General features: G+C 38.6%; 1 protein-coding gene across 1 annotated transcript in view; it reads left to right on the top strand.

The window, feature by feature from the left end:
- MCC (mutated in colorectal cancers) overlaps window positions 1–13,291 on the top strand; it is a gene marked incomplete at its 5' end in the record, with an annotated part of 50,340 nt that overhangs the window by 857 nt on the left and 36,192 nt on the right. Inside the window, one exon of the mRNA XM_009871526.1 lies at window positions 4,594–4,800. Within this exon, the coding sequence (XP_009869828.1) occupies window positions 4,594–4,800 (207 nt within the window). The remainder of the gene's footprint in view (window positions 1–4,593; window positions 4,801–13,291) is intronic.

Genomic DNA, 13,291 nt, shown 5'->3' on the forward strand with positions numbered 1-13,291 from the left:
TTGTCAGATGGAAAGGCGACAGTGACTCGTTTATACAGAACCTAATACATTGGCATTTCATTCTTGAAGTGGTGAGGTCTGTGACTGTTCTAGACAGCTTAGACAGCGCTTTGGTGTTCTACTGGGAAAGGTGCCCTCTGTCCCTGGTGGTGCATGGTGCCTGAGAAATATAATGGCCTATAAAGAAATTCATGTCGAGCAGTAGTTTGAAAAATGTGATTCTATTTGAGAGATAGGCAGACTGACTTCTGGGTCTCTTGAGAATGATCTTAAAGCAGTTTGAGTGTCTTGGAGGATTAGAATCAATACTTTATTACATAGTATTATATGGAGTATTAGAGTTAAGTGTTCTCAGAAGTCAGTATTCAGCAAGAGAGAGATTGTGGATCCTGGAAAACAGGTAGACGTTGATTTGTATGAGGTGCACAAAAGTCTCTGAATGAGATGAGATGAAAACTTCACAGGAGATGGATTCATCAAAAATGTCAAAATAGATGCCATAAGCTTAATTCTCAAGGTTTTTATTTTAATCTCATTATTTACTGTTGATTCAAATTAACTGCAGTCAAACTTTTATAGTGATAAGTAACTGTCAGCAGTCTTTTCTGGGTCTGAAATGCAAGCCTTTTGTTTTCGTGTCATCTCTACGTGCATAGCCGTCTTGGGGGGAAAGCTTTTTCCCGCTGCCTGTGCCATAGAGCCTGGGAGCATGTCACTTGTGTGTTTAGTACAGTAAAACCTACATATAAAGCCCCTCTCTGCAAGTCCACCCATAAGTGAAAGTCATCTCCTTTCCTGCTTCCTCAGACAGAGAACTGAGAGAGTTTTAAAACATGAACAGAAACCTGAAATATTCTGACTGTCCTTTACTGTTGCCTTTTTTACTCGACAGTGGACTACTGCATTTGATTGATTTGAATCCTGCTTTTATGGTTAAATTTCACCAGGTTGATTTAAAGCTGTTGCTGGGAAATTTTAGGGGGGCCTCTTTTATACAAATCATGTGACCCTAGCTAGCTCAATTGTTTCTGTCCCACAAAGAATGAAAAGACCTTCAAATGAGATTTATCAGAGTGTTTGATAAACTGAACAGTTAACAAAACTGTTCTTTGTTTAATTCCACAGAGTAGGCTGGTTAATGCTACATGTGTTTTGAGGAGTAAATAACTATCGCTAACAGATATTGACCACTAAAATGCTGCTGGCTAAGGAAAGTATTTCCAGACATGAACCATTTAGAACATCAGAACAGCTGCATTGGGTCAGACCAAAAGTCCACCTGTTTGGTCACAGATACCGATGGAAAGATTGTATCCAAAAGGACATGCATAGTATGTTCTTCTCTTTCCTTCAAAGATGCTTCCACTAAGATGATTTTAGGAACTTCTTCAGAGATTATGTCTTTGTGTTTAATAGTCATAGGTGGGATTTTCTTCCATGTTTGTATCTAATGTGTTTTTTAACCCATCTAAATTTTTGACCTCTATAAATTCTAGTAGGAATAAATTCTGCTATTGAGTTACGCCTTGTGAAAGGCATATGTTGATTTTTGCTTCTCTTAAACCTGCTGATATCATCTGATACTATGTCTGTAACACAACACCTTTCGTAAGGAAACTAAGGCAGAGACTACTGATGGCAGTGTCAGAGACAAGACAGGAAGTGCTGTGATATGACATCCTGCCCTGTGCTTGGAACATTACATTGCAATTCAATCCTATAATCCATAAAATTATTCCCTTATTTGTCTGCTGTGCAGCAGCATGCTGGATAAAACTGCTCCGTAATAGTGCTTTGAAGAAAAAGTTTACATAGATGTATCCATCTAAAATATTTATGTTTTATTTACTGTAGTAGCTTGTTGATCGTCAGATCAGAGAATGATCAGCAAAAAAATATTGATCATGCCAAAATGAAGGAGCATAGAAGCAAGCAGACCAGCCCCTCAATTTTGTTAAGGACTGTAGGGCGTCCCTTAGTATGACTGTCAGACCTCGTGATGATGCTCTCACTGCCTCAACCTTGTACTGGGTAGATGGTGGCAATGGAGTTTGAAGAAACAGCAGCAGCCTCTGTCTGAAGATACCTCCATAGTATTGATCCACTGATGCTGCGTTCTCATGACAGTCCTTCCTCTTTCAGTGTGGCTCCAGGTTTATCACCCACATTAGTGCTCTGAGGAGAAGATGCTGGGGAAGGGGAGATACTGGAAAAATAGCAGCAGTAGGAGCATAGGGAATAAGAGGGAAGGAGTCAGCACTGGAACTTGGCGTTAAAGGAGGGAGAAAACAGCATGGGAAATGTGTGATAAAGGAGAGAAGTTCTATGGAAAGAAGAGAGAGGAGAAGACAGCAACAAAGAGGCACCGCTTAAAACAAAGCTGTCATCATCTGGAGAGAATGCTTCTGCCATAATGGAGTTTGTCTTCACATTGTAAGATTAACTGCCCTGTGCTTATTCAGAGCTTGAACCCATCCTCATATGGTGTTAAAGTAACTTACTTTGTCATAGTTTAAGATCCATAGGTCTAAGTGAAATGGGCTCAAGTTGCACCAAGGGAGGTTTAGCTTGGGTATTACAAAAAAAATTTATTGAAAGAGTCTTGAAGCATTGAAACAGGCTGCCCTGGGAAGTGGTGGAGTCACCATCCCTGGCAGTGTTCAAAAAACGTGGCACTTCGGGATATGGTTTAGTGGTTGTGGTGATATTGGGTTGGTGGTTGGACTTGATGATCTTAGAGGTCTTTTCCAATCTTAATGATTCTGTGATTCTAATGTAGAGGAGAGCTGCAGCTTCTTTCATGATGTTGCAAGAGATGTTGCAAGGCATTACTCTCTTAGAAAAGTATTTTAAGTGACTACCAAGTATGTAAGCAGAATTATAGTATAGATATGCTGTCAGTGAAGTTTTACATTTATGACTCCTAACATGTTGCAGTTCTGTGGAACAAATACATGAAATATGATTTAAAGCAGTAGACTGAACTTGATCACAAAAGTTTTGTCCCTGCTTCTTCCATAGAGGTGTCTTAAAGTAGTTGTTAAAAATAGACTTTTAAATAATCAACTTTTTATTATTTCCCGTTTGGTCCCCATGTGTTGCCAGGTCTAGTCGAGAGGTGACATCCCTGCCCATAACAGGGAGGTTGGACTAGAGGATCTCTAAGGTCCCTTCCAGCCTAGGCCATTCTATGATTCTATGATTATAATGGAGAAATAATAAAATTTCACTGATACCTCCGTGTCAGACAGTGCTGAAAACACTGGGATGACTGCTTGCAGAAAAAAAAACAAACAGAAAACCCACTTGTATCTTTTACTTGGTTTGTCATTTTCAGCTGCTCTCTAATTGGTTCTTTTAGTTCCTCCCAAATTATCTTAATTCATATTCTTTTAATGTATAAAAACTAAGTCCTTTTGAATAGAACAACTGACGAGACTACTTCTAACCTTTGTACGAGTTAGTTATCTTCCATATTAACCTTGAAATTGTAGGCTTTAACTATAATTTGTTCTTGGATTATCCAGTGAAATAAAGCTTTTTATGTTGCTAGTTCCATCATCTCTTTGTTTATTTTCTGTATTTCTTCCTACCATTTTAATGCAGTCTAGTTTCAGAGAGTTTACAAAAACTTTTAAGAAACATTTGCAGGGTTCCTGGTTGTTGCAGACATCTTCCATGAGTGAAGAAATGTGATGCAGGCACACTATACACTGAGCAGTAGAATCAGAACTGCATGTAATTGCCTGATATTTTAAGCGTTATGCTGTGTTTCAACAGGTTGAATGCTCAGTCTGATGGTAATTTTAGGCATGGAGGTATTCCCTAGCTGGTGTCATGTGCCTGTGGTTGAATTTCATCCAGTGGAAGTTGCTGAATTACTGTTCGTGCTGAATGGTGCCTACAAGGCACTGTTTTGAGCAAGGAGATGGGAAATGCTGAAGAACATTTTATGTCCCAGGGAAACTCAGCCTTTTTTAGGCACTACAAAAGCTGTAATGTTTTCTGGTATAATGTAAGCCCAGACAAGACTAGTTTTCTTTCTATCTCTCTGTCACCTTGAGGAAGAAACATGCCTGGTGACATGGGAGAGAAGAGTCCTCTTTTTTAGTGTCCCACTTTTTTCTTGCCCTTTTGTAGAATTCTATCTACAGCTAAGAAGGGCCCCATGCCAGGCACATTGATATTCACAGGCTGCTGCTTTCTGCCTCTTACTCAGGCAAGGAAGCAACAAGCACAATGCTTGCCCATGACAAGGAGTCATTAATGTGTTTTAAGGCATTCTGAGATTACAGTACTGGGATTGCTGTCACTCACAGGTGACAGATGTTTTAGCTGCATATAAAACATCCATCTGCTTTAGTGTTGGTCTGTATGAAATACTTGAATAATATGGTTGAACTATCGGACAAAATAAGCAGTAATTCTGTTTGATATTACTTGTCAAACAGAAGAAGCAAACTAATAGTGTTGTAGGGCTGGGTGCATGCATATCAGTGTATATAGTTGGCTATAATACTCTTCTGTCCTGTGTACAGTTTGTCTTGTTTCAGTCATCTTTCTCTGCTTATTTTGATGACTGTATTTTTGCAGACTGTAGAAGAGATTGAGGGCGTACTGGGACGCGACCTTTATCCGAATCTATCTGAAGAGCGATCTCGATGGGAAAAGGAGCTAGCTGGCTTGCGGGAAGAGAATGAAAGCCTCACAGCCATGCTATGTAGCAAAGAAGAGGAGCTGAACAGGACCAAAGCCACCATGAATGCTATTCGTGAAGAAAGAGACAGACTGCGTAGAAGGGTAAGGCTGCTACATAGATGGTGGCTTCTTGTTCCTCCTCTTTAATTTTGTCACCAGAACAAGTTCCTTTTTTATCTCACTTCCTGTACTGGCTGTATGTGTTTTTGTTTTTAAAGCTAAACCGTACACATTACGGAACTAGGACAAAATGGAACATAATTGAAAAAAAGTGTGTGACGTATAGCCAAAAGGTGTACCACAATCTCACATCAAAAATCATGTGTTAACAGAAAAGCTAATATTCATCTCCAAGGAAGCATATGTAACTTGTCTATAAAGAAAGCAGATGTTCATTTAGTGACTTTTCCTTTGAGGCATTTTTTCCTGTAAACAACAAATATTTCTTTGTTTTTGATGGGAATTAAGTTTGTGATTAGGAGAAAGAAAAAGAGCAGGACTCCTGTCAGTGGATAATTGTTCTCAGAAATGAACGAGTAGTCCCACCCATGTCCTGTCCCCCTGTCTACAAGGGATGCTGCAAGATCAGATAAAGGCCTTGTGTTTTGTGTGGAATCCAAAGTTAAAAAAAGAAAAGAAGTGTGTTCACAAAAAAGATAGAACTCAAGACAACATGACCTCAATCTCTGTTACTTTTAAAATTTGTTAAGTTTATCCCTGTTAAATCTGCCCAGGTTTGGCCAGATAGGAAATAATTTTCTTTTTAAACAGGAAGTTTGAGGTTTATGTTCATTTTGAGTGACAACTTAGACCACTGTGTCTTGGTAAAATTATTGGAAATGTTGCTCTTTACCTACTGCCATTTGATGGACCTTTTATGCAAATACTGCGTTTCTAAAACAACATTGTTGTCTAGTGGCTGTAACATTTTAGCATGAAGCTATGTCTTGTGACACTTGCAGTCCTCAAATGTCGAGCCACAAATTACCTTTACAAAACTCTCTTAATACTAGAAAAAGGTATGTGTGATGAGAGAAGAGTAATCTCCTGTCATATAAGACAAGACCACTTCAACATTTCCTTTGCAAAATTTACTTTTATTTTGTACTGTATGTGTGAGTTGTTGTCAGTCCTGAAGTTTTTTGATTGGTTTTATAGTCATATTTCTTTTTAAACAGAGGTGGTGCTATCCCTTGCGCTACAGAACTGGCATTTATGCACCTGGTGAATTATTGCAAGATTGGGGTGAGGAGGAGGAGGTGGCAAGCAGGCAGAGAAAAGAATCATATGCTTCTTTTTTTCTCTTACGCAAATGCAGATATTGACACTACAGATGGTACAAACCAATAAAGGAGTATCAAAAAAAGAAAAAAATTAAATGGCTTTCAGGATGAATTAATAGAAAAATATTTAAATTTTGAGAAGTATAGAATGCAAGTTAAGGTACTTAAAAGATTGATTACAAGAATTTGTGCTGACAACCAGAAGCTCCTCAGAAAACAGAAGAGGGGAAAGAATTGGTGTTTGTACCCTTCAGGGATCAACATGGCTGACCATTTGATGCATGGTGGTAAATTCAACCCTACAATATGCTAGATAAGTTATTTTCAGTAGAGATTGGAAAGACTCTGTAAAGAATAGTGAGATCTGATCTGGAATTTTATATGTAGTTCTTATCTTTTATGCTTGAAAAGGTTTGATTTAAGTTTCAAAAAAAATAGTGTAGAAGATGGTCAGAGAAATGGACAGTTTACTTGGAGAAGTGACTTAAATAGTTTTTCCTGTTCAGCCTGGCAAAGCAAAATCTGAGTTTAATTTCTCCTTGCAGTTGCTGGAGAAAGCAAGTAAGAATGGGAGCTAATGGCTGTTCAAATTTAGGAACAAAACTGGAGCAAGAACAGAGTAATGTAAACTACTTGTGGCTATATTAGGCCAGAAATTACACTATGAGATGCCTAACAGACAAGAGGACTGTGGTTCTAAAGAAAGAGTAAGGAGTAAGGTTACCAACTAACTCCTTTGAAAAATGAAGCTTTAAAATATAAAAGGTTATGTTTGTATAATGAAATGTATGACTGTGCAGGGATACCTGTTAAAGCCAGGATGGTTACTTTAGGATTGTATCCAAAGGAAAGCAAAAAAAGAATAATTTTAATTGGCCCAGTTAATACAGCTGCATTGATTTTGGAGCTGGCCTTAGTATCTCTGCACAAAACTGTGACACTTTGGCTGCCAGACAGAAAGATTAGATGATGAGGAAAATGCTGTTTAGTTCTATTTGTGCAGATACAGCTTGACTTGATCAGTCCATCGGAACTCCCAGTAGACCAAGCATTTGTGGAGCCACACAAGTACTGACTGTTACTGAATATTTCAGTTTCCTTAGTACAGGCAGGGCCTTGGGCTAAAAGGATCATGTTAATCATGTTGGTCCAGTAGTTGCTGGCCTGTTGATCGGAACTGTTGCAGGAGTGTTGCACTTCTCTCTGTTATGGAAGCATCTCTGGTGGAAACGGCTGAGGGTATCACCTTGTTTTATGTAAGTAGCTAGAGAATTTGGCAGGTAATACCAACAGGGGGATGTTGCTGGTCCAGATTGTGTTCAGACACTGACTCTGGAGAGAGTAAATCTTGAATTGCTCTGTGAACTGTCTTCCATATAGAGCAAGCCAGTTTAAACATTCATTCTTCTTTAATTAAGGAAATTCTTCATGGACAGATTGGGTAGACGTCTTGCCCAGTAGACAGAGGGTTAATCTTGGGTTGACACAAGAGCAGAACAAAATCAAACAGCTTCTATATTCAGGCACAGCTGGCAGAGAGGTTTTTTCAGCCGTTTTCATTTAGATTGCACCTATAGAGGTCTTTATTGAAATATGTTCTTTAATGTTGTCCTGAGCTTGCAGAACAACTGGTTTATTGCCCCCACCAGAGAAGTTTGTTCATGGCATATGACCCTGTCAGCAGTGCTATGTAATTGTTGCCGTGGAAACCATATTTGCATTTTTAATGTAACTTTGTGTCCATAGTTGCAACAAAATAAATGTTTTCTTTGACCTATTAATACTTTCTTTATGCCACCTGAACTCAAAGTCACTTCAGATTATTTCCCTGGAGAGTGGGAAAGGAGATTCAACTAAAATTTAGTTATTGTTCTTCTCAAATTAAATTGGGTGAAGCGAATAAGCTTGAAGTTGACCAGATCAATAGCTCTGTTACTTTAGACCAATGTCTGTAATCAAGCAGAGTGCTTTCAATACATTTTTCTCAGGCTTGTTGGAGATTTAATTTAATTAGGTATTTACTGCATTCGGTTAACAGATTGAGCTGCTTTCTAGAACGGTAGCTAAGAAACAACATACATATGGAGTTTGTTTCTCGCGGGTCATTAGTAAATGAGGTAATCGCTTATTTCTGTTGGGTGCCTGCAGTGTAGCATCTAATTTCGTAACACAGAGGTTTATTTTACCTCTGTATGATACTGCCATTTTAAAAATAAAGTCTAGGCCTGTCAGTGCCCTAGAAACTGCTTACGCAAAGCTAGCAATAATCCTGAATCCAATAATACAGATATGATGCTTTGAAACTTCTGTACCAGTTCATGGGATTAATATTTTTATTACATGAGAATAAGGTTGTAATCAGATCAGCAATATTTACAGGTGCTATATGTGGTAACAGGCTTAAATAGTAGTAGAAAAAGTAGTATTTCTGTTCTTACACAAAATCTCTTATTCACTGTGGGAGTCAGATGAGCAGCACTGATACAGCATATAAACTGAATCATGACTGCAAAGTAAAAATTGTGGGTTGTTTTTTTTTAGTTAGTGGCCATGAAAGTTGCCAGCAGAGTAGTGCCTCAGCATAGTCCCAAGCAGCCTGTTGGCATAAGAAACAATGGGCGTGGGCTTAGGCTTCCCTGAGGCTGTTCTGAGGAACTAAGTCCACAGTGAAAAGATGGTTCCAGCTCTGGAGGTCTGCTAAGTCTGTTCTCTGCATAAGTCTTATGTCAACTTGTTCAGTTAATCAAATGCTTTTAGCTGTAAGGATTATTCTCTATCTGTTCCACATTCAGCTGAATTCACCAAACTGACCAGAATAAAAACAGACTTAAGATTTTAGCTATCTCCAGCTTAAGACCTTCATGAAAACATAATCTGAAGAGGAGTAGAAAAATGCCGCTTTAATGCATGATGCCTCTGCTGCCCAGATTGCCCTCATTCCAGGAATCTTCATTTTAGCATGAGGACTGTCCCAGAATACCTTGTTCTTGAGAGTTGAAACATACCCAAACCACAGCAGGAGTCAGATCGTTGGCCTCACAGACATTCTTAAGACCACACTGTTCTCGGGTGACACAAAGCTGGCACAAGCTGCTCAACTGTCCTTGTTTTGGCATCATTTGTATTGTGATCAGAAGGTATTATTTCAGATTGCTAGAGAGCACTGACCTGTTATTGGCCCTTAGAGATTATTATCAGTTTGCTCAGCTTAAAGTGATCCTTCAGCTGTTCTGTCTCCTTGTCTCTTGGTGAGGTAGCAGCCAAAAGCTATTTGTATTCTCCTCCTCCTTCAGTTGCATGGTATTTGCTTATGCAGCAGTATCTTCCTGTAGCTGTTAATGTACTAGAGCTTTCCTTCCGTTTCGAAGCTTGTATGCAAATGTGTAGTGATTAATCTGAAATTAAATGAGAAAAAGCCTCATATAGGCTTACTGCCTTCACTTGTGTTTGTTTCTGCTGTGTGCTAGCCTGGATCAGAAAGCTTCACTTGTGCTCAGAGCTTTTAGGGGATCCACCCTTCACCTGCCGTGTTACATCCTCAGGTTTCCTTGCTTTACATCATTTATGGAGATGCGGTACTCACGTATTTCTGTGTGTTTCTTGAAAGTAGACATCTTTGCAGAGAGGTATTGTAAATGTGTCCTTTGAACTGATCAGTGCAGATATAAACTCGTTCAGCCATGGAGAATTCATTGAGGATATGGGACCTTATAAACACCAGGAAAGACTTCTCTACCATATACAGTCAACGACAACAGACAACCTGTAGGAAATCAGACCGTGTTATCTCTGGTGCTCATGATTTAAGAAGGGCTGAAAATAACCTGGTAGAAAATAATCACCACTGGGCCTGATGGAAAAGTTAGGAGTGCTCTAGGTGAGCAGGGCCCTGACTACTCAGAGCAGCTTGAATTGTCGACGCTGGGATTTCATTTTTCATCTTCACCTTCACAAATTTTCATTATGCATGAATAAATTTGAAAGTGAGAAATCTATTCACTCCCTGTGGTTTCTTATGCTTTATCTTCCTCCTCTGTATAACAGAGGAAAAAAGAAAATTAAATGGTATTAAAATGAATGGGAAAAAATGTTATTACTTGAAGGCCTCAGAGTTACGGCATGATGAAACACGTCACAAGCCAAGTAGAAAGAAAAGAATCACAGGCATGCCCCTTATTTGAAACTGGTTTAGGAACAAAAGCACCACATGCCCTTTGAGTGTGGAAATCAGTGACAAAACCAGGAAGTTTATAGCTGTATTTTTTTTGTTTAGGATACATTAACAAATCATGTAGTTGTGAATAGACATGTGTAAAATACAAAGAGTAAAAACATATTTCTTAGATTCATGATTATTGTTGATGTTTGTATTCCACTAAAGTATTTTTTGTAATCCATTATGCATTTCTGCAAATGTCTGTGGTGCCTGTTAATCACTTACAGAGTCTTTCATAAATCCAACATTACCGTGGTATGTCAGCCCCTTTTCTACCCATGCTCTTTTTGTTAAGTTGTTTAGGTACCCATGAGAAACTATGTTTTATTTTGCTCTGTTTCTTAGTCCAGTTCTCGACATTCAGAGCAAAAAATTAGAAATGCAGCTATACAGTTGGTTCATATTGCTAAACGTCAAATACTAATAAACAAAATCTCCACTTATTTACATTTATATTAATAACTTATGAACATGTGGTTGCACCTGATTTATCTTGGATCTAGGCTGTCTATGGCTCTGATGCCTAATAGCTCTGTTGCCTTGTGCTTCACCTCTTTCGAAGGTTCCAGCACTTCTTTACTTCTGTAATGCTTTGGACTTCCTCCAGCTGGTTAGAAGATCTTTGCTCTTTAGTTGTTTTTTTTAATTATGGATTTCACAGATGTTTCCCTGGATTTCTCATTTTTTTCCTCTAGTCATGTCTTTGATCACATAATTAGATCTTCCTGCCAGCCACTTTTCATCTCAGTTTAGAGTTTTAGGACTTCATGGCAATTTTTATATCTTTCTAGCTCTTCCAGCCTTTAAACTTGTATGATGCGAGGGCTAAAGAAGTCTTTATATCCTTCCTTGTTATTCCTCCCTAACTCACAGATGCACGTTTTCCTGTCACGTTTTTTTGGTCTTTTGGTTCTGTTTCTTTCCTTGTCTTCACTCATCAGATTTTCCAAATTTTGTCATCCATTTTCTGTAGAGTCTGCCTTTCCTCTCTCTCCCATTTCCAAGTGTTTATTTCCTGTGTTACCTTCTTTCTGCTAATACGTATAACCATCAGTATCTTTTCTGTTACACTGTTAACAACACTTAAGATTGGTAGAAGTATTGAGCAGGGGTGGTCAGTCAATTTTTAGTCACAGTTATTAAACTAATCTTTTCATAACATGTGCATTCAGCAATCCAGGGAAGAAACTGGGTCTTCTGAACTCTTTTTTCTTCTTGATTCCTGTTCTTTGGTCTGCCTTTATTTTTCCTGTAGAATTACTACCAGTGTGGAAAAGTACTTTATGAGGAGATAGTTCATACTGCTCTACTTACGATGGGGGTTTTGGTGACCAGAAATAGTTACCTAAGCTCTCTCTGGGCAGTCTGGGGGGTGGGCAACCCAGTCGTGAGATTCTAGCTTGGTGAATGTGTGAATTGTGATACTGGTGATTTTAAAGGTCGGACAAACTTGCCCTGTTTATTCTGCACAGAATTACCATCCAGTACTCAGCGTTGCTAAAGTTGGTGCAGTTATTTATAGCAGTCAATTCAGCATGTAATTTCCAAATGAAGGCCTCAATCAGTAAATGCAGCAAGAAGCATGAATAACCAGACAGTTTCTTTAAGTTGTAGTTGCTTATATGCATAGATTGATAACTGTGCTGTGCTCTTGAGTTTTCTTTTATAAATACTTTCCTGAGCAAAACCTTTCCTGGCCACGGTCTTAGTTATGTTCATTTTTGTTTGTATTGCTAATGCTATTTCACAGATCCTTAAGTCTAATCGGCTTTGTAATTGTGGCAAATAGTTACTGCACAGTAATATTATATATAGACTAAAGGAAGCATATCTGCATTAAAGTTTTATATAATATCGTCCTTACACACAGAGTGTTTTTAAACTTTGGAATCAATGAATGCTATCATTTTAAGCAGCTTTAACATTTGGTTTCCTGGCTGCCTGTAAATGTAGAGTGTTACTTAGTTTTTTGCACTACAGTCTTCCAAGACTAGCTTCTGGACGTAGGTGAATATTTTAGCAATTTTGATGTCAGATATTGAGGCAGGAGTTTGATTTTATGAAGAATACGCCTCTGGAGATTTCCTCTTTGTTTGCTTTTAAACAATGCCGTAACTTAAGCACTTGGGGAATTTAGTTTGGAACAGCCAGGGTTAAAAGAAATAGTAATAAATGTGATTTTGATTTAGTGAAGTTTGGAAGTTGCTTTTTTTTCAGTGTTCATGCCACAGTAGGAATCCTATCTGCACTGGCATTCCACATCTGCAAGCAGAAACATACATACATGGTTTATTTCAGTTTTATGCATATCAGCAGACTGAAATGATTGGTTTGCATCAGTAGAGCACTTCTATCCTTAAGGTTTGCATTAGTGCAGCTGTACCCATGTTGAAATTATATATGTTTGTATGAACAAAGGAGGCCTCAGCTACAAATATATAGAAGATACATACTATGAATGTGCACTTTATACACTGTGTTCGGTTAACTTCATGATGTGATTACAGTTAAGATGTATAATTCTAGGGCAAGCACTCATGCTCATTTTTCAGGAACTTAGATTAAACATTGGGGATTTGAGGTTTTGCATACTTCATTTTTTTTTCTCCTGACAGACAAATGGAGTTGTTTGGATTCATTCTGTTTAAGGTGTAGCACTCTTCCACAACCAAACAGGGAGGTTACTGGTGCAGATAGCATTAATGTACTCGTATTGATGCCACCTACAGCTTTTTTTTTAGCCACATGCAGTTGTTCTGCTCTGTTACCTAGCACATGGTGTTTTTATCTCCTTTGTAATTTGCATATACCTGAATGTTCTGATATTTTGACAGTAAGTCCTCAGGCAACGTGACCTCCAGTTTGCACATAACTGAGGGATAGGCAGGAAGAAGAAGCAGCAGACTGTAGGAGATCATAGGAGATGTAAGATACTGCTTTGTTGACTGGAGACAATTGCACCTTGAACTCTTTGCTCAGCACAGTAGGGTGAAGAGATCTATATATGTAGGGCGAGAACATGCTGACTGCTGCTTCTTCAAGCAGAGACTGCTAAAGCACTGACCATGCATTTGATGAGCCAAGCCCTGAAGAA

The sequence above is a fragment of the Apaloderma vittatum genome, unplaced genomic scaffold, assembly GCF_000703405.1.
Source record: "Apaloderma vittatum isolate BGI_N311 unplaced genomic scaffold, ASM70340v1 scaffold33556, whole genome shotgun sequence".
In the NCBI taxonomy this organism is placed as follows: Eukaryota; Metazoa; Chordata; class Aves; order Trogoniformes; family Trogonidae; genus Apaloderma; species Apaloderma vittatum.